This window comes from Chaetura pelagica, unplaced genomic scaffold, assembly GCF_000747805.2.
Source record: "Chaetura pelagica isolate M959 unplaced genomic scaffold, ChaPel_1.0 scaffold472, whole genome shotgun sequence".
Taxonomy (NCBI): domain Eukaryota; kingdom Metazoa; phylum Chordata; class Aves; order Apodiformes; family Apodidae; genus Chaetura; species Chaetura pelagica.
The window spans coordinates 538,571-559,479 of NW_009952566.1; the positions used below are offsets into that span (position 1 = coordinate 538,571).

General features: G+C 41.8%; 1 protein-coding gene across 1 annotated transcript in view; it reads left to right on the forward strand.

Annotated features, from left to right (window-relative positions):
* The first annotated feature begins 761 nt into the window (after positions 1-761).
* Positions 762-20,909, forward strand: part of EHBP1 (EH domain binding protein 1) — a 225,738-nt gene continuing 205,590 nt past the window's right edge. Inside the window, 1 exon segment of the mRNA XM_009993463.1 lies at positions 762-865. Within this exon segment, the coding sequence (XP_009991765.1) occupies positions 762-865 (104 nt within the window).

Genomic DNA, 20,909 nt, shown 5'->3' on the forward strand with positions numbered 1-20,909 from the left:
ATAGGAGCGGGAGGTGTGTGTGTGAGAGAGAGAGAGAGGAAACAACTGTTACACCTTTTGTCGTCAAGACAAAGAACTTGTCTTTGCCTCCCTGTCTCCTCACTCTGGGTGCATGTTGGCAACACCTCAGCCGCTCTGCATTGCTTCCTGGAGATGCTTCATGAGGATACAGTGTGGCCCTGACCTGCCCTTTTTTGTTGTTGTTGCCAGTTGTGATGGTACTGATAACAGGACATGTTGATGTTTCCAAATAGACTCGTGGTTTGCATTCCTGAAATCGCTGCAGCATTCTTATTTATTTCATTAATTGGAGGAAGGGGATGACAACAGGAAGGGGATATGTTTTTGTGGTTTACTGTAGGTGTTTGCAAGGTATGAGATCACGTGTGATTGCGGCGCTGTTGTACGGAGTATGCTAACTAATGCTTTTCCCCCTGTCTTATTTGTCTTCCAGTCCTGCAGTCTCCACATCATCTACTGTGTGAGGAATGATGATTCCATGAGAGAACTTCCTTTCAGTTACCTGCCTGCTCCTATTTCATGCTGCTCCTGGCCAATGATGAGCCATTCTGCTAGACTGGGATTTACCGTGAAGAAGGGAGAGGCAGAATATGACTTTTAGACATCCCATCAAGTCTCTTGCTCACTGTTTTTACTGTGTCTGTATATAAATCTGCTAGTATCAAGCACACACACTCTTAAACCTGCATTGGTATTTGCAGAGTTGCTGCTGTGTAAGAGGACTGGTATTTCTCTCCATTATGGCTTCAGTTTGGAAAAGACTGCAGCGTGTTGGAAAACATGCTTCCAAGTTCCAGTTTGTGGCCTCTTACCAGGAACTGATGGTCGAGTGCACCAAAAAATGGTAAGAAGTGTCTCATATTCTTGCACAAATGGTGGAATAAGTCGTTGCTGCTGAAATGGGAAGAATGTTGCTCATTTTGTATTGTTTATTATGTGTGTATTGATCTTGCCTCCCCTCGCTTTCTCCTGCCTGCCCATTGCAGAAGTAGCTGCGTGGGAAGCTTGTCTTGATGGGTGCTTTGCTGCATACTTATCTTGGACCTGTTGGGTTTTTTTCTGCACTTTGATTTTCTTAGCTGGCACTGTTGCTGTCATGCAGAGGACAGTGCATCTGGCTTAGTGGTGTGGTTTTGGTCGCTGGTTTTGTTTTGTTTGTGTGTTCTTTTGTTTTTAATATTTCCCAAGAGCTGTTTACCATCTTCCAGCTCAACTCTTGGTGCTGCTTTTTATCTGCTGGCAGCTTTGTGAGATGACTGAGGCATTTGAGATCAACCCTAAAAATGATGGTAGTTGAATCTGGGGTGGATACCCATTGGCTTTTTAACCTGAAGATGTCTTGTCTCTCTTCCTTCCATGTTCCTTTCCGTCTTTTAATGATCATCATCCTGATGATCTTTAAGGTCCCTTCCAACCTTAATGGGAAGAGGTAAGAGACAGATCCTTGGAAATTGCCTTAAGGTATTTGTTTAGACAGGCAAGAATTTTGTGCAGTGGCAGGTCAGTTGGATAGCTTTGGAGCTGACTAGACAGCACTTAACAGTAAACGGTACGATCTGGTGCATCTTCCTTCCTGTGTAAAATGAGCTTATATAAATCTGCTAGGGAGGACTAGAAGCAGCTTTTAAATAGTCAGACAAAGATTCTCCATTATACAAATACTTAAGTGCTGTTTTATATGTTTGGATTATTGACTTTTGTGAAGTAATTCCTCAACTTAGTGTTAGCCTGCAGCGTCAGGGGACAGCGAAAGTACTTTCCAGACCTTGTGGACCAAGATGTTAAAATTGCCTTGTAATAAACTGCAGGCTCCTTTCTAATACTTGGCCTTCCTTCTTGTTGGCAAGTTTGGCATTTGAATTGGCCGCTTTCACTGGTTATGAGTAATTGCATACAATTGATACAAATTCTCTCTTGGAGTTGGAAATCTCTGTCAAGTATGCAGGAAGGCTGCTCACTGCTCTGTCTTAAAGGAACACTGTTGTGTTACTCTCCTTTTTTTTTTTTTTTTTTTTTTTAACAAGTTATCTTCTTGCCTTAAATGTTTGAAAAGATTATTAAGAAACAGAATAGCTTTAGAAGTTGAACTTGCTTTCACAGAATAAAATACAAATAAAAACATTTTAAAAGTTGAAATAAGTTGTCATGATTATCTCATGAGATCTACTGTCTGGTTTGAGCCAAAGAGTTTTCCACAGTAATTTTGGTTCATCAGATTTATTTCAGCAGTTGTGTTTATTGCTTTTTAAGTTTAGTTGTATAAACTGGCCTGTTTTGGCTTTCATTTTCACTTCAATTCACTCCTTGCTTGAGAATTTGCAGAATGTTTCAGCACTGAAGTACAAACACTGCAGGAAAATGTTCAGATTGGATCTGCAGCAAACTTTCACTTAATTTAGGAAGAAGTCACATACAAAAGTTCTCTTATGAACAATCTTGTTATTTTAGAAACAATTAGCTTATTGTTTAATCATAAACCAGAGTGCCCACCTAGGAAAATGCCTGTGTGTGAAGCAGTGAAACAGCCTTTCAAAACCTCAGATATGCAACTAATTTTTAAAAAATATGTTGTCTTTCTGAACCATCAGTTTACATTCTTGAATTTAAATCTAGGCAAGATCAGTGCTTTTGTTGTTTATGATGAAGCAACAGGGTGGTGGTGAAATGTGGATGAATTCTAGGGAAAATAACAATAGGGAAGAAACTTCACTCACACAATCGAGTGATTGTAGGCTTTTCTATTCTGCTTCCTCTTGTTCAGAGAACCTTAACAAAAATGTTCTTTAAGCATGCAGGCTAAAATACAGTATTTCTGCTGTAAGTGGAACTCCTATATGAAACTCCTATGTGTTTTGAGAACCTTCAACTAAATCTTTCCTTAACTTTGGAGAGGATCCAGTTTTGCACATTTGGACAGAATCAGTCATTCCTCTGTTTCTTAAGCTTGTCTTTGAGCTTGGCTCATGTGAGAACAAAACAGAAGAAATGAACTCCATATGTTGTTCTTGCTGAAAGCACTCAATATGTATTAAGTGTCACTGCTGTAGTATGGAGTTTTTTTGATCAAAATGTAGTAAGCAGTATGTTATTTTAATGTACTGGCATTTCAACAATGCTGTGTTTCTGGAGAAAAATAATGCTCCATTCATATTTTAAAATAAATGACAATGCAGTCATAAATACAATTGAACTGAGAAGTGTCTGTGAGCAAGGATTGCACATGAGCAAAACGGGCTGTTTGTCTGTCTGTGAACTGCTATGTCCTGTTAGGTTGGTATTTGTCGAACTCTTCAGAGAATGTCTTAGAATATTTTTGTAATTGATCGTGTGTGGTTTGCAATGTTGTGTGTATTTCTGGTTGGTTTTAATGCTTTTTGTCTCCTCTGGATTTCTACTGATTTGAATTTTTTTTAACCCTGGTGTTCAGAATAGCTTCTGCCCTTGTTTGTGGAGTTACACTGTGTGAGAAGTTGCTACCAGTCTGGTGTTTGCTGCTTTAGTCTTTAAAAGGATTATCTCTAGGTACAGCAACATTAGTCCAGCTCAGGCTGATACTCTTTTTGCTTGCTTTTTCTGCTCTCTATAATTGTTACTTCTTGTCCCTGCGAATTGACTAAAGATAGACGCTCTTAGATGATTCCTTTTCATTAGTGGTGCATTTAGGGGAGGGCAGGTTGTGACAGAGCTGTCACTGTTGTCACTGTTTCATTAGAAAAAAAACCTTCTTTTTGGGTAATTAACAGGACTGAGTCACTTCTGTGGCATTCTGGCTGTTCCCGCTGACCCAGACCTAGTTATTGTGGCTCCTCAGTATCTTTGAAAAATTGAGCAGTTGGTTCATTTAGAGCCTTTCATTAAAAATAAATAAATAAATGTAGTCTTGGTCTTTAATATGGATTAGTGACTCCTGCTACTGTGAAAGCGTCATACTTTGCATTAATCATATAAGCAGTTGATTTTTTAGAAGGTGCTTGGCTGGCAGTGCTGGAGTGTGTCATCCTCCACTCACCCTCGGAATAAGCTGGGGCAGTGCAGGATTTTCTGCCCACCCTCACCACTGAGCTGCAGTCCTGGTCTGGAAGGACTATGTGTGGTAGGAGAGAGTTAGTTTAGACCTCATCCTCAGTGCAGAGCCATTGAATAAAACCAGAAATCAGTCTCATGCATTTTGATTAGACTTCTACCAAAAAAAAAGTTGCATTTGTTGCTCTGTTTTGTCTTGCTGCGTGGGATCGGAGTGTGCTGGGCATCGCTGCAGGTGTAATGCTGTGACTTGTGCAGGGTGCAGTTCAGGTGCCTGAACACCGGTGTCTGGCGCTGTTTGAGATGCCTTTAGATTTGCTGCCAGCCCAGCTGCCAGTTTGTAGAATCCCAGGTCTCTTGTTGATCCTGTGTCAAGACTCCCAGTCCAGCATGCATCTCTTGCGTATCCTGGGGCTTCTCAGCTGCTGGAGGCCTCTGTTCAGGTGACTGAGTCAAGGCTTGTCTGAGGCACAAGCTCAGCAGAAGGGCCTCACAGGAGGAAAACACTCCATTGGACCAGAGATAACTTCCAATACTCGGACCTGAAGCTGCGATAGCTGTTATTACAGAGCTGCTGAAGCACCTAATGCTAAATATGCGAGCCATCTAGGATGGCTTTTATGTTTCCTTATTTTTATGTGGTCTCGCAAGTCAGGGACCCAATAGGGGCTACAAGTGTAGTGTTCATTGGTTTCCACAGAGAACGGCCTGACTCTTACAGAGTTGAGGTTCCCGAGTTCCTAGTATGAAATCCATTAGATGCTTTTATGAGGAAAACTGCTCACTGAATGTAGGTGCTAACTGCTTAAAAACTCTGGAAAAGAGTAAACATTAAGAGAGGAGGCATTTCTACAGGATTTGCCATTCAGTAGTTGCATTATAGATAAAATAATATATGGGGTGCTGGGGGATTTTTACAATGTTTGTAATACTTGGCATCTCCTATATGAACTGCTTTGCTTTTAAATACTGCTTAAGAATGGATTGAGCCATCATGTTCTAAAAGGGTTAAACTTTTCTTGTATGCTCCCTTAACTAAAGACAGGCTTCATTTCTATGAGGCAAGACACCTATTTTTGTTACAATTAGGTATGATCTGAAGTAGGTTCTGTACTTTCAAATATACATATTTCTCTTTTGGAAATAAAGTAATACTTAATTTTTTTATTTTTTTTATTTTTTTTTCCCAAAAGGCTTTAGCCATCTGTTTTCCTCTTCTATTGTAGTTTCATAACTGGATGCTGAATGAATTTTAAGATTTGGCATGCACTGTGCATGGGAGAGAAATGAGATTCCACGGTTCACACCAGTCTGCTTGCCTTCTGGTCGCTGCTTTTCAGGAAACCCTTCAGTGCTGAAGGCCGCTGAAAGAGCTGGAGTTAACTGGTTGCTGTAGAAATCCTTGGGGATTGCCTGTCCAGGGTCAGGCTGTCACATTGCTCAGTTCGTTTTCTTGCTTTGCATGGTTGTTAAGAAGGGATTTTGTGCACACCTAAGTGCTTTTAATTATTAAGGATGATTGCATTGAAATGTGTGACAAAAAGAGATAAAGTTACAGGTGAGTTCAGGATCTCTTTGAGTTAGTTTTGCTGTGAGCTGTGCTTTTTGTAGTGAGTTTGCTCTTCTCAGCTTTTCATCTGATTTGCATTTGTGCATTAGCCATGTAGGTACACTGTAACAAGCATAGCTTGTGCAAAGAAAGCGTCCTGCCATTTCTTCTGCTTTTCAGCTTTCTTTTCTCCTTCTCAATTAAATTATACTCTGTTGTCACACTCTTCATTTGTGTCTCTGATTTCACACTGAATAATTCCCATCTGCAAACACACTTCAGTATTTTCTTTTTCATTCATTTCCAGTTTTGACTGAGCACTTTTTGAGGGCTTAAATTGTGTATCAAACATATTGTTTCCAAATAATCATGACTAGCTGCCTTCCAGGTCAGTCTTGTCCCTTTCTTCCTACATACATTGGAACACACTGTCCACATGCAAAAGCAGTTCTGCTACCTTGTGTCTCTTTTCTCTTTGTATCCAAAGGAAAATACTTACTTTCAAAAATGGTAAATCTGCTCCTTTGGGCTGTCTGGCTTTTGCTGGAAGATTGACTACCAATTCTTCTTACTCCTTAGCACCAGCTACTTTCATTCCTACCTTACCAACCTAGTCTCTTGCCATATTTTTGTAGCCTTATGTCTGTTCCATGGACCACAAATTAGGGATTTCTCATTAAAATTGCTTGTTGCATATTGAGCAGTGAAGAGGTACAGGTTCAATAGGTGAGGTACAGGTGTATGTGAAATCTTTCTTCCTGATGACTTTTTCAGATAGTCAGTGCTACATACTTCTACTCATTTTCTATTTACAGCAATTCTTTGAGGGTATTTGGAACTCTGTGTCCAGTTCCTAAAAGACCTCATTGGTAGAAGCAGGCATGAAGTTTGGTATTGATAAGGTAGAAAGATTTGGGTTTGTCGTAAGTACTTGTTCTGAATTTCATTTGTCTGTGAGTGAAAATTATTTCTTGCAATTCCGTGGCAGAGTTTACCGTTCTAGCAGTAAAAAAAATGATTGTCTAAAGCAGAAAATTTTAGGTTATGTCCAAGTTGTAGACAAATCCACCTTAATGATCTGTCATTCATTCATTTAGAGGGGTGAGGATGTCTCCTTACATAAATAAAATATGCTAACTTACATTCTAACACAGCTTTATTTTTTGAGAGGAAAACTGTGTGTGTAACTTCCTCACAAAGCTTTACAAATAAATAAAACCTGGCCCAATTCCTGCAGGCACTGTGTTGCATGCACACAGTGAAGTACACGTACTGTTCTTTTGAACTCAGTAGACTTGACCCGCAATAATTTATTTTATTCTTTTTTTTTCAGAATTGGATCCCTGTGAATACTCTTTTCAACTCTTTGTGTTATGAGGTTAAATAAAATGAAATATTATGACATTGTGCAGGCCTCATCTGAGCTGAGGCTTCAGTCACTCAGATTGCTCAGGCTGTATAGTGCCAGTCTGTTGCTTCAATTAGTTTTTAATTGGTTGGAGAGAGCTGAAGTCCCTTTCACAGCTTAATGTGAATGAGGAGAGGAGGAGGAGGCTGGTAAGGTTGACTAAATCTGAGGAAACTCTTCTTATAAAACAAACCCTTCAGTTACCGTCATAAAAGCATTCTGCTTGGGTGGCTTTCTGAGAATACGGGGGTGGGAGGGGTTGTTTGTTTACTTTTAAAGGCTTTCCTAGTTTACTCTGAGGGATGTGTGTAAAGTGTATGTTTGTTTCCTTTGCCCCTCTCTCTTCTTGAACTCCTTGGGGAGAAGCTGGCCCTGGCAGGCTGTTTTCTGCCTTGCTGTGGGGCACTCCCAAGTCGCCCTCTGCACCAAGTCTGTTCTGTGTGTCCTGGAGTGGACTCTGAAACACAGGAACTATGCAACTGAACTTTTGTTCCTTATTTTACGATATGCACACAGGAATAGGGTAAATAAAGCTGACCTTGTTTTCTTCCTCTTGTTTTCTTTATTTGAAAAAATGTATTTCTGCAGCGTACAGTTTATATGAGTGCATCAGAGTCCCTCTCAGCCGGGAAGCTGTACGTTTTGGCAGTTGAGGTACAGAGTAGTTGTGGCTTTTGGCACCTGGAAGGGCATTGCAGAGACTTGGGAACTGTGGGTTAAGCATGAGCTAAAATTAGTGGAAACATAACTAGCATTGCTGTTGCTTAAGACTCTGACTCATGAGGCTTTCTGAATTTAAGAGTGGGACTGAGATGTCACTGTCCCTTAGCAGTAGTTTTCCTCTGGTTTCCTCTGCCCTGAAGCAGAGCTAGGATGACAGTAAGGCAGCCTGGTGTGTTATTGTTAACTGCCATCAACTTCAGTTCAAATTTGTAAGGTGAGCATGAGCTGCAGCAGTTGAGCATATACACCTCCCTTATGCTACCCTGATGCAGGAGTAAGACCTGCCAGAGGGATGAGATGAGCTACAGCTGCAGGCAAGAGCATCTTGAAATGTTTCAGCTAAATCACTCAGATCCTGAGTCAGTGCCCTGTGCTGTCACTGTAGGGCTTCCAAGTGCACAAGCCTTTGAGATTAATCAGAAGTGCAGGCCCTGCTGAACTATAGTTTCCAGCTGCCTGCAAACCTGTAAAGATGAGCAGTGCAGAAGTAATTCTTGTTTGCCTGTTGAGGTTCTCTTTGTAATGGAGAGTCATTATTTGGAGTTCTTATTTTATTTCTATGTTGTTATTTAAGGAGACTTACTTGAGGATTACTCCAAAGCTATGGCCAGGCTCTGCAGCTGCCTGTCTACAGCTGCTGAACTGTGATCTCTGTGGCTCTGTGTATTTATTTTAGCACAAACTGGTTTCAGGTTTTATCTTGTGTATGCTTGGTCTCCTGCACTCATTCTGTGTGCTTTGTTTTGTGTGAGCTGCTGTATCAGAGCCTAGCAGAACACTAGCCAGTTTGATCTTTCACAGTATCATCATGGTTGGAAAGACCTCTGAGATCACCGTCAACACAAAAAAACCCCAAACAAACACAAACAACCACACACACTCCACCAAAAAACACCCACAAACACCACCCTCCCCCCCACCTCAGCCACTAGAGCATGCCCTGAAGTGCCATATCCATGTGTTTCTTGAATACCTCCAAGGATGGTGACTTCATAATATCCAATCTAAACCTCCATGCCACAGCTTCAGGTCATTTCCTCTGGTCCTGTTGTTAATTACTTGGGAGGTCAACACCTCCTTTCAGGTAGTTGTAGAGGGCGATGTGATCTACGCTCAGCCTCCTGTTCTTCAAGCTAAACATCCCCAGTTCCCTCAGCTGCTTATTGTTTGACTTATTCTCTAGACCCTTCACCATCAGCTTTGTTTGTTGCCCTTCTCTGGACATGCTCCAGCACCTCAACATCTTAGAGGTTATATAGGTTAGAATCTATATATAAGAATATAGTGAGGGGCCCAGAACTGAACACTGGACTGAAGATGTGGCCTCAGCAGTGGTACAGTCACTTCCCTACTCCTGCTGGTCACACTATTTCTAATACAGGCCAGGATGCCTTTAACCTTCTTGGTCACCTGGGCACACTGCTGACTTATGTTCATCTGGTTGTCAACCAACACCCAGAAGTTCCTTCCAGCCACTCTGCCCCAAGTCTGTAGTGTTGCATTGGGTTGTTGTGACTGAAATGCAGGACCCAGCAGTTGGCCTTATTTAACCTCATACAATTAGCCTTGGCCCATGGATTCAGCCTGTCCAGATCCCTCTGCAGAGCCTTCCTACCCTCAAGCAGGCCAACACTTTCACCCAATTTGGTGTCATATGCAGACTTACTGAGGGTACACTCAATCCCTTCATCGGGATCATTGAAAAAGATATTGAACAAGACTGGCCCCAAAACTGAAGAACACCACTGGTGACTGGCTGCCAACTAGTTTTCACCCTGTTTACCACAAATCTCTGGAACTAGCCACCCAGCCAGTTTTTTACCCAGTGAAGAATATGCTTGTCTATGCCATGATTTGCCAGCTTCTCCAGGAGAATGCTGTGGGAGATGGTGTCAAAGGCCCAAAGGACAAAGGTGTCAAAGGACAAAGTCTAGGTAGACAACATCCACAGCCTTCCCCTCATCCAGCAGGCGGGTTACATGATCATAGAAAGAGATCAGGTTGGTCAAGCAAGACCTCCCTTTCATAAACCCATGCTGGCTGGGCCCAATCTTCTCACTTCCCTGCAATAGCTATGTGAGCTCACTCAAGATGAGCTTCTCCATTATCTTTCCCTCTACTGAGGTCAGGCTGGCAGTCCTGTAGCTCCCTGGATCTTCTTTCTGGCCCTTACTTTAGGTGGGCATCACATTAGCCAGCCTCCAGTCATCTGGGACCTTCCCTGTTGACCAGGACTGTTGATAAATGATGGAGAGAAGTTTAGTGAGCTCCTCTGCCAGCTCCTTGTTTGCAGTGTTCCACCCCACACCCTGGCTCTTTTTTTTGTTATTGATGAGTTTGTAAAAACTTTTTGTTGTCCCTTATGTCAGTGGCCAAGTTGAGCTCCAGCTGGGCTTTTGCCTTCCTAATTTTCTCTCTCTATGACCTGATGAGATCTCTCTACTCCTCTCGAGTTGCTTGTCCCTTCTTCCAAAAGTGGTCAACCCTCTTTTTTTTCCCTAAATCCCAGCAAAATCTCCTCTTTCAGTCAGGTCAGCCATCTTCCCCACCCTTTAATCTTATGACACATGGGGACAGCCTGCTCCTGGGCCTTTAAGATTTTCTTCTTGAAGAGCATCCAGCCTTCCTGGACCCCTTTATCCTTCAGGACTGTCTCCCAACGAACTCTTTCAACCGATGTCCTGAACAGGCCAAAGTCAGTCCTTCAGAAGTCCCTCCTTGTATCACTAAGTATGGAAAACTTAACCATTTTGTGATCGCTAAGCCCAGGACAGCCTCTGACAACTACATCTCCTACTAGTCCTTCTCTGTGAACAGGAGGTCCAGCAAGGCACCTCCCTTGGTAGACTCACTTACCAGTTGCATCAGGAAGTTCTCTTCCACACAATCGAGGAACCCCCTAGACTGTTTCTTTTCTGCTGTGTTGTTTCCAGCAGACATCTGGTAGGTTGAAATCTCCCACCAGAAAAAAGGCTGGCAATTGTGAGACTTCAGCCAGCCACTTGTAGAATACTTCATCTGCCTCCTTGTCCTGGTTGAGTGGTCTATAACAGACTCCCAGCAGAATATCTGCCTTGTTCGCCTTCCCCTTCATCCTTGCCCATAAACACTCAACTTTATCACTACTATAATCAAGCTCTATACAATCAAAACACTCCCTAATGTACTGAGCCATGTCACTGCCTTTCCTACCTTGCCTATCCCTTTTGAACAGCTTGTATCCATTCATTGCAGCTTTCCAGTTCTGACAATCATCCCACCATGTTTCCCTGATGGCAACTATGTCATAGTTGTCCTGCTGCACAATGACTTCCGGCTCACCCTGTTTGTTTCCCATGCTTTGTGCATTAGTGAAGATGCACTTGAGCTCAGCTATTAATTCCACCCCCATCCTTGGCACTTCACCCCTAGGCTTATCTCTGGTGGGCCTGGTTTTATCCCCCTCCCCCTTCAAGTTTAAAACCCTGTCCATGAGCCCTGATAACTCTTGCCCTAGTACCCTTTTCTCCCTGTGAGACAGGGTTTTCCCACCTGTTGAAAGCAGGCTCAGTGTCATGTAAATCAACCCATGGTCAAAAAATCCAAAGTCCTGCTAGCAGCACCAGCTTTGGAGCCAAGCATCGATCTGTCAGGTCTTCTTGTTTACCCATTCGTCATTCCCTGGAACTTGGAGGGATAGAGGAGAACACAACTTGTGCTCCCAGTCTCTTGACTAGTTGTCCTAAGGCCCTGAAATCTTCCTTCATTGCCCTTGGACTTCCTCTCTCTACCTCATCACTGCCTACCTGAAAGATCAAAAGAAGGTGGTAATCGGTAATCTGAGGGCGGTACCAGACCAGGAACTTTACTGGCTCCAGGGAGGCACCAGATCTCCCTGTGGGAAGGGTCTGGCCAGCATATGAGATCCTCAGTTCCTCTCAGAAGGGAATCTCCTGTAACAACTACCCTCTTCTTGCTCTTAACAAGAGCAGTCCTAATGCATGGAGCTGGCTGCTTTTGCAAATCCTTGGATGGGGCTTTATCAACATCCTCATTTCCCTGGTTATCTATCTCCAGAGCCCCATGTATGTTCTGTAAGGGCACCTGGGAAGGTGGGGGAGGTCTGGAGGAGACTTGCCTGCTGCCCTGAGCAGAGACCTGTTTCCATTCCCCCCCGTCCGCTCTTAGGTCCCCTCCTGCCTGATGACAAAAGGGCAGGGGATCCTCTACCTCTTGTGGAGCCTCTACCTGCCACCTTTTCCCTAAGGCTCTTTTCTAATAGATCTGTTTTGAAAAGTGACTTTGAGTCGGACCAAACATCCCAAGGGCAAAATAATTTCTTGTTCCAGGGACAACCAAATTAAAACAACTAGGGGCATTTTAAGGCTGTTATATCAGTTTTGAGTCCCATATTACTATGGTCCACATTACTACCAGTTGTTTCCTTGGTGCCACCTCCACAAACACTTGTAACAATCAGGCATATTCCACGTTTACTGCCTTCTCTTTCTTTACCCAATAAATACTTTTTGCTTCGTTGCATCTGGCTGGTTGGTCAGAGTTGTCTGGGTTTGTCGGATGGGTAACATTGGCTGTTGCAGTGGCAGAGGTATGTTTTGATGGGTGTACAGCTTTGCTGGGAGCATATATTTATCTCCACCAGCTGGGACAAGCTCCATCACCTTTCTTGCAGTCCAGGCAAACCGAAGACATTCTCTAAGTCAGCTCTGGGCTTTCCGTAAGATATGTGAGTGCCTGATGCCCTAAAATGATAGCTGTCTTCAGTTGAACTTTCTTCAGGGCTGAGACTGTGCTTATAATACAGTGTCATAAACTGACTTTCCTTTCCCAGCTGTGCTTGGGAGGAGTATTTGCAGAGGCAGTACTGTTAATATCAAAAGCCATATTAAATGAAGTAATTGGAGAATTTGAACCATTGAATACAGTTGGCAGCACACTGTACAGTGCTGCTCAGCATGCACTGTGAACTTCCTTTACTTTCAGTGACTGCTCATAAAGTAAACTCTGAATGTCTTTGTTTGTGGCAGTACATAGGAGGAGACTGAAAAAAACCCACAACAACCAAAAAGAAAAACAAACAACTACAACAAAAAACCAACAGAAAAGAGCTGTCAAAACAGCTCAATTCTTTTTTTTTTTTTCCTAGCAAAGATCTACCTCAGTAGCCTGTATATTTCCAAACCAACCTGCTGTTGATTTTTTTTGTGGTTTATTAGCAGACGACTTAACCATGACAGCTCTTGGTAACACCTGACATGATTATAGCTTTGCAGTCACAGCTCTAGCTGTGTTAGCAGGTGGGTGAGTGTGGCTGTTCTTAACTGCTTGGCTGTATTTTTCTTCTGGTTGTACCTACTGGCTTGAAAAACTAGTGGCCTGACCCTTCCTGTAGGTAACTCAAGCAGTAGTTGTATAAGGCTGTTGAAAACAATTCAAGAGAAGATTTTCTAAAATCCTTTTTCTCTTAAAGAGCACATATTGACTGCATTGAGTGCTTGAAATAAGTGTTTCAAGACAAGTGAGTGAATATTCATAAAAATTCCCCTTGCATTCTTTTGTCTTTGACATGTAAGAAAATTTTAAGAATGGGAAAGTCCTGACCCATTTTTTACCGCTTCCTCTCATACCACAAAAAGCAAAAGAATCTAGCTCAGCCTTACTTGGTTTTGAGGTATATTTGGGGTGGTTTCTGTTTACTGTTAGCACTTTTAAAAAAATAATTTTTAAAAGTAATTATGATGATGATGTTTTTACCCCCCTTGATTTGAAATTAGAAAAAGGAATTTGGGATTTTAGGCTTTGGTTTTGCTTTTTTGTTTTCTTGCTTCCCTTACTCCCTTTAGATAGCTGCTCTAAGCTGCAGTGTCTGCATACCCTTTCAGAATACCAAGGCACAATCTTAGAACAGTAAAGGACTTATTTTCTTTTCCCTGGATTCCTTTACTGTTATAGTAAATGGGATCTGATTTTTTTCATTCTGAACTGAAAGATGACCAAGAATTATCTTAAGACTCAGTTCTCATAGTGGCTGATGTAATCATGGGATTTTTGACAGAGGATTGACAAAGTGTGTGATGACCCATATTGCTAGAATTATAAACATCTAGTGCTTGAGATAGGATGCCTCCTTTAGTCCATGGCTGTAAGGCTGTCTAGTGGAGGGGGGAACAAAAAGGCAACTCTTCTTTCCTGCTCTCATGCTTCTCTTCCCTCTTTTCTGTGATAAATGCTGTGCCAGCTGAAAGCTAACAGCTGCACAACAGGGGTGTGCGAGGATATGGTAATGCAGAGAGCCTGGTAAAGGATGGTGCAAGGAACTGCCCCTGATGTGTCATCTGCCACCTGTGGGCCTGTGGAAGGCAACTCTGCCACACTCCCTCTTCAAAGCCTGTCATACCTCCACACCAACACTACTGTTCCTTTTCTGGAGAGCTGGAACCCTCTTCTCTGGGCACACAACAATGTTGTGGCTGATGAGACTGTGCTGTCAGTGATTATGACAAGTTAGCTTCCTCAGTGGTTGCTTTTGAACCTTTGGCTTCTTCCTTATTTGTAGCTTTGCTTCATAAGGGAAAAGTTCTTGTGTGATGTTAAAATGTGTCTGAATTTTCTGTATGGTCAGCAAATTCAGCATTGACTCGGAAAGTTTCAGCAGACAATTTCAACCCAAGCTTGTGGGGTTGGAAACCTCCAGTTATTATTTTCATGGGTTTTGTGACAAAGGGCCTCTGGATAGAAGAGAGGAGTCTTGTTCAGACCCTGTGGCTGCAGGTAAAAAGCCAGTAACTCTACCTTTTATTAGACAGTAGAGAATACGCAAGGATGAAAGCTACTGGCAGCCTGACCTCTTTTTCTCTGTCTGGAACTATCGGTCTGTTTCAGTTTGTGCTTCCACATGACCTTTTATGCAAGAGTGTTTTTGGAGCAGGGGGCTGCTAGATACATCATTATTTTTCTGCTCCTCATCTTTTATGGAGCCACCTCCTGCTCCAGCTGCCTCAGGAGAGGCTGTATATATTGCAGTTACCTGTGCTTCTAGTTTGTGGGTTACCTGGTCTTGGTGTTTGTATAACCCATCATCAGTAACTTCAGTACTGCTGATAGTGTCACTGTAGCATTGCAGATGACAGTGCAGACCCTTGTCTCCTTTCCTATTGCTGTATCAGGAAACAGGAATACAGAAATTTTTGCCTATAAGTTCAGTCTTGTTGTCTGGAGTGGACTGTATTTACAATGTACAAAGTCTACTTCCTCCTGGGAAAAAAATGCTGACTTTAGTAAATAGAATAAATCTGTCTGAAATAAATTTTAGGGAAGTAGAGCTGTAGGGGGGGGAAGGAATACTTCTTTTAGCAACTGTTGTTAAAAGGAGGGTGCTTCCTTGATTTGCAATTAACATTAAAGTCAATAAAGAATGATTAGAAATAAATAAATCTTGAGCTACTCTTGACTGTAGGAAGACTGCAATTTACCTTAATTTATTTCCATCTTGTTGTTAAAACTGTCAGTATCTGTGGTTGATAAAACCCTATTAAAGCCCAGAAAAGGAGAAATCTGCTGCCTCACAGGGTGAGTTTTCTGCCCTCCTCTTCCTTCTGTGCCATAAGTGGGCTCAGAGGAGACTCGTTTAGGTTTGTCTCAGGTCTTCTAGCGATTTTGTTTCTGTGCTGCTCACGGAAGCCTTTAAAAAATGTTTGGTCTTTCAGCTTTCTACATGGAATATTTGCTTGTAGCATTTCAGTGTTGCCCAGGAATGGGCACAGCCAGTTGTGAGGTGAGGAGAGCTGAACTGAGAGGGAAGGAGGGCGAGTGAGGAGCAGAATGTGAGGCGCTTCTCCCTCTTTGAGTGTCTTCTGGTCCGACAGGACAGGATCTACAAGGCAGATCCCGCTAGGTTTGGACATACAAAAACAGTGACCTAAATACAGGCAAGCCCTTTGTAGAGTAAGCAAAATTATTTCAGATTACAGCTGTGGAGCCTTCCTCTATTTCTGCCAACGTCATCTCTTTGGTTAGCAGGTGTTTTATTGTTGAGGTCTTAACTTCTTATACTGAACATCCCTTACAGCAAAAGAGAAGTTAAAAGCAGTGGGGAGACATTTCTGGAAGCTGGTAACATGACAGAGAAGCCTGTCACCTGTGAATAGTATTTGCATATATATAGTTTGAGATGTAGTGTGTGTATATAAAATCAATGTATGCTGTTGAACCTTTGTAAGCAGAGGGAAAGCCTGGATGCTGGTGATAAATAGCAGAAGAGGTGGCTGTCACTGGTAAGGGACAAATTTTGTCCACTCTTGGTTACCCTGGGAGGCTCCCAAGCGTGCTGTTGAGCACACAGGCTGAGCAGGGCCAGAAATCTGACTTTCCTTTCAACCTCAAGCCATCTAATTGGTAAACTAAGTAGCTATGAAATAGTGAAGTATTCCGGGTTACTGAAATCCTCAACACTGTAGTAACCCCCAGGACTCTATTCTCCTATAGGACACAATCCCTTTCAGATGTAATCAGATTTTTGTGTTTTAATTAGACAGCTGTTTGCTGACCCAGGCCTCGTGAAATTCATATGACAAAGTGTGCCCACTTTAAAATGAGAACTTACTGTGTCACGTGGAGCTTTCAGACTTGATTTTGCTGAACAAGCAATATGCATGTATGTATACTTGGACCTCATCTGTATGCAGCAACTCCACCGTTTTACGGTGCCTTTGCAATCCATGTCATACAACACCTATTCTGCCCTTACAGAGAGGAGGCAGCAGCACAGAAATACACTATCTAGAGATATTGCCACGGAACAGCTGCACAGCCAGTTTAGAGCACTTCTGTAGCAAAATAAAGTGCGATATTATTTCTGATTGTACCAGAATAACTATTCCAGTTTGGAGGTGCTTCTCTAAGTGAAGTACTTTTGTTGTGATAAAAACTGTCCTGAGCTAGTCTTGATGATTGAAAATATTGTTGTGCCTGTCTTTAAGTGACTGGGATAGTAACAATCATGCTGTTAAAGAAGAAATCTAAATTTAAAATGTTCCAGGAGTTCTTTTTGTGCAAAATGAAAGCAAACTGCATTATTTAAATATTTGTATGTTTAAGACACGGGTAGAAAAAGTCTGGCTATTAGTATAGTATGAAGTTTAAAATTCTGAGTGCATTTCAAAGTGGTTCTTTTATAACATTGTATTCAAAGGAATATTTATAGCTTGGTAAATAAAACTGCAGTATGTGTCTGGCCTTCCTTAGTGTAATTTTACTCAGTACAAATTGATGTCACAATCTCTTTAACCTGTGATGCACCCTTATATTGTCACCATATTTTATTTTCTTCATTGGATCTGTGTAAGTGATTTCCTGTGTTGTGGCACGTGCCAGTTTCTGGGATGTGAAAAGCACAGGAATAATGCAGCATACAAAAAAGGAGTGCTTATATGCTCTTGCTGTTAGGTGCATTTATGCAGTTACAGAAGGATAAGGGCTTATTTTCAATTTGGGCTTTTTGAGCGATGATTGTGTCAAAGCATATTTTCTCTCTTTGAACCTGGGAAGCTGGTTCTGTACACACATGGCTGTGGGAGTTTAATTTTCTTCTATCCCAAGGCAAGTTCCCAGTCAGAGAAAAAAAATTGCTGTGTTCTCTCTCTCTCTCTTTACCCAGGCATAGCCAAAAGGTGCAGAGTAGTTTTTTGAACTACTGAGAGTAGAAGAGTTTGGAAGGCTATGTATGGTTTTCAGTTACTAAAAGTAGTAGTGAAAGTTATCTTTATTCATTACATAAATAATTTTGTGTCAGTCAGTTTAGCACCTTTTTTCAGAGCAGACTTGATAAATTCTGTGTAGTTTTTTTCTATGTAGATATGTTCGATTTGGAGGAGAAATAAGTTCCTCTATGCTTCTCATTTTACTAGAGAGTGTGGTCTAGTGGTAGACACAACAGAAGTCAGAAAATCTTGGTTCCACACCAGATTTCCTTTCAACTTCCTTGTGACTGTGCAGACAAGTCATCTTTTCTATCACTCCGTAATTTGTGTGCACAAATCATCTTCTGTCAACTTTCCTACGGTTTTACATCCACAATTACTTATAAGTAGGATTTATGTCTTCTGTTAAAGACCAGAAGGTAGCAGCTCTCCGTTCAGTAGTACTGGCGAAAAGCAACTAAAAAGACACTTTGCTGTGCAGAAATAAATAGCAAGTGCTGGCAATTTCTCTGCACAAAAATGCTGCAGCCACACAGCCCCATTATTAATTCAGTCTTACAAGATGCTGTGTGATGGAGAAAAATGATCCTCATTTTATACCTCTAAAACTGAAATACAAAGGAATTTTTGGCAACTCCTCTGTTGTATGAGTGCAGATCTACGGCAGCAAGACGCTGCATGAGAAGGAAACTGCAAGTTACACCCTACAAACTGGAAAAAGAAAAATGCCTCCTGTCTTCTTTTTTAAGTACAAGTCATGTTAATATTGAGGTAATTTGCAAGTGGCTTGGTTGTATGTGGTAAGAGTGGAGACTGTCAGAGAACATTGTATGGAGGTAGAGCTGGACCAGTGAAGTAGATAGAGTACATGAGGAAAATGGGAAAGGTAATTTTGGAGGGCAAGAGGCTTCTTGATAACTGACCTACAGTTACTGATGCAGGAACCTAAGTGAGGTTTTTGTTGTGGTGAGGGGTTTGTGTTTGTTTTCTATTTATTTTCCTTTGAGTGATGAGTAATTAAGAGTGTGTGTACTGGGTAAATGCCAGATTGAGGGGAAGGAAGTAATTTGTATTACACTCTAAGTAGATCCTTTCTGGATCGACATTTCTAAAATATTTTATCTAATGGTGGCAGTGTTAGAAAATTACAATAGCCATAAGGACCAAGCTCCTCTGCAGTAGGGGTGATGGACATCTGAAGTATGTAACTGCACTTGAAAGGCTACATGTTGATTACTTCAGTCGGAAAAGCTCTGTGACCAACACTGTTAGTGTCAGATTCACTTGCAAATGGTTGTGACAGTCTGCCTCACAGTTCGAACCAAAGTGCTTTAAAAGAGATGTTTATGTAAAAGCTATAGCACTAAATGAAGGAAGAGAACTTGTTAAGCTTTGTGAAGAATTTTGGCAATATGGTAAGGTGGAGCTCAGTTACAACTGCCAACAAAGCTGTGGCTGCACAGCAGAATATAAGCTTATAATTACTGCGATATAATCAGTATTATTGGAATATTCTGCTTAAGCTTGTTGACTTCAATATATATATACACCAGCTGGATTAGAATTGCTGATCTTTTTTTTTTTTTTTCCTTCCCTCTATATTGCTCCAGAACTTAGTCTGTGATTTATTTTTTGCTTGGGCTTTAGGTGATAGCTTTTTCTTTCATATCACATCCACAAAATCGGTCCCAAAATCTAATGCTTGTGGAAGAGAGGAAGTGAATATTAGGGGAGAGGAAATAACATTTTATTTCCTACCCTTAAAACATGCCAAGAATTCTATGTTTGTTGCTATTATTTTACTTGTCTGTTGGTCCAGTGTATCAGTCCTGTGACTTACCAGTGTAAGATGAGATTAGGGTAGCACTGAGCTCTATGAAATATTTATGAGGCTGAACTGCAGGAACCACTCTTGAGATTGGTCAGAGACAGGCTAAAGTCTCGGCTCTGACTCTATTTAGAGAAGCAAACCTCTGTCACTCGTTTCAGAATTGCCAGTCTCATGGCTGATTCTTGAAGACCAGGATTGTACAGAAATTAAATGCTTCAAAGCAAAAAGAAAAAAACATAGGTACCTGTTCTGTCTCTGGCACTGTTATATGTGTGATCAAGCTGGCCATGTCTTATCTTTACATTATAGATATTTTCTCTTTGTTTGAACTTCCACCCTACCACTTTCCCTTGGGTGTACCAGCTGCAAGGTCCTTGGCCATACGTGATCCCTATCCATGTCTTAAGAGAGATAAGAGGAGGAAGGGAGAGCATGGCTGAGGAGAAGAGGGAGCCTGCATCCATCTCCAAATCTTGGGGATGTTTGGCCATGTAGAGGTCCATTGATGTTGGTAAAGCTGGAAATGTCCAATGTGACAGCTTGTCTACTCATTGCCTCCTCCTGGCCTCAATTTCTACTCTAATGTCTTCTGCCATCCTATTGCTGAGGGACATGCTTCATTTGTAGGATGGCAGAGGGCTGTAAGATCCTCAGGAATAAGGGTTACACACATTGGTCTGCTTATTTTGGTTTGCCCCAGGGAAGGCTGGTGTTGTACACCTGCACATGCTGCTGGGGATGGGCCATGTGCATCAAACGTGGCTCAGACATACATGGATTTACTGCATATCTTTATGGAAGGGTCTTGCAACTTGGAGGCTGGACATTGTGGAGGCAAAGTGCTTGTAGGAGATGCTGCACTAGCTGTGTGTGAGTGGAAGCACACCAGGTTCTGGCATCTGCTGTGGGGTACCCCACTGCTTCTTCTGAGAAACTGAAGGGTTTCTTTGCATTGTTTCATGAAGCTAAAGGTTGGACTCTGGTTTTATGCTTTGACTTAATAATTTTCTGCAAAACATTTGTTTTCATTTTCTTTGAAGTTTGAGAGTTTCAGTGACCCAAAGCATCTTTGAACATTAACTTCACTGAAATGAATTAGTAGATTCACACCTCATTTGGTACTATATTGCTTGTCAGGCTGCAGAACAAACAAAACCAAACCCTGTATATGTTAAAACTGAGTGCTAGCTTTTAAGCTACAGCAGTGAGAAATGAGTCTTGACTCACCTGCAATGAAAAAGGTTAAAGGCTTTAGTCTGCTAGGTTACCTGTCTGCCTTTGTCTGGGTCAGGTCCAATTGAGAGCTGCTACACAGAGGACAGAAGTCACACTTTCTGGCAGATGTTGTTGGGGAAGAAAAGCCATTGGGAAGGCATTGGAACTGTGTGGTAACATGTTAAATGTGAAGAGCTAGATATGCCAGTGCTCATCTGTCAAAGCCCAGGAGACAAGGTTAAATTAACAGATCAAGCTGAGATAAGTGTTTTGTGTAAGGTCTTGTCTGTGTTCAGAAACTGTAAAAGTTACGGAGAGCTGACATAGAGCATGAAGTATATAAATAAAGCCATGCTGAACTCTCCTATGAATACACTCATTCAAGAGATTTTCTCTTTACTGTGGTAGCCCCATGATCTTCATTTTCCCAAGCATTTCTCT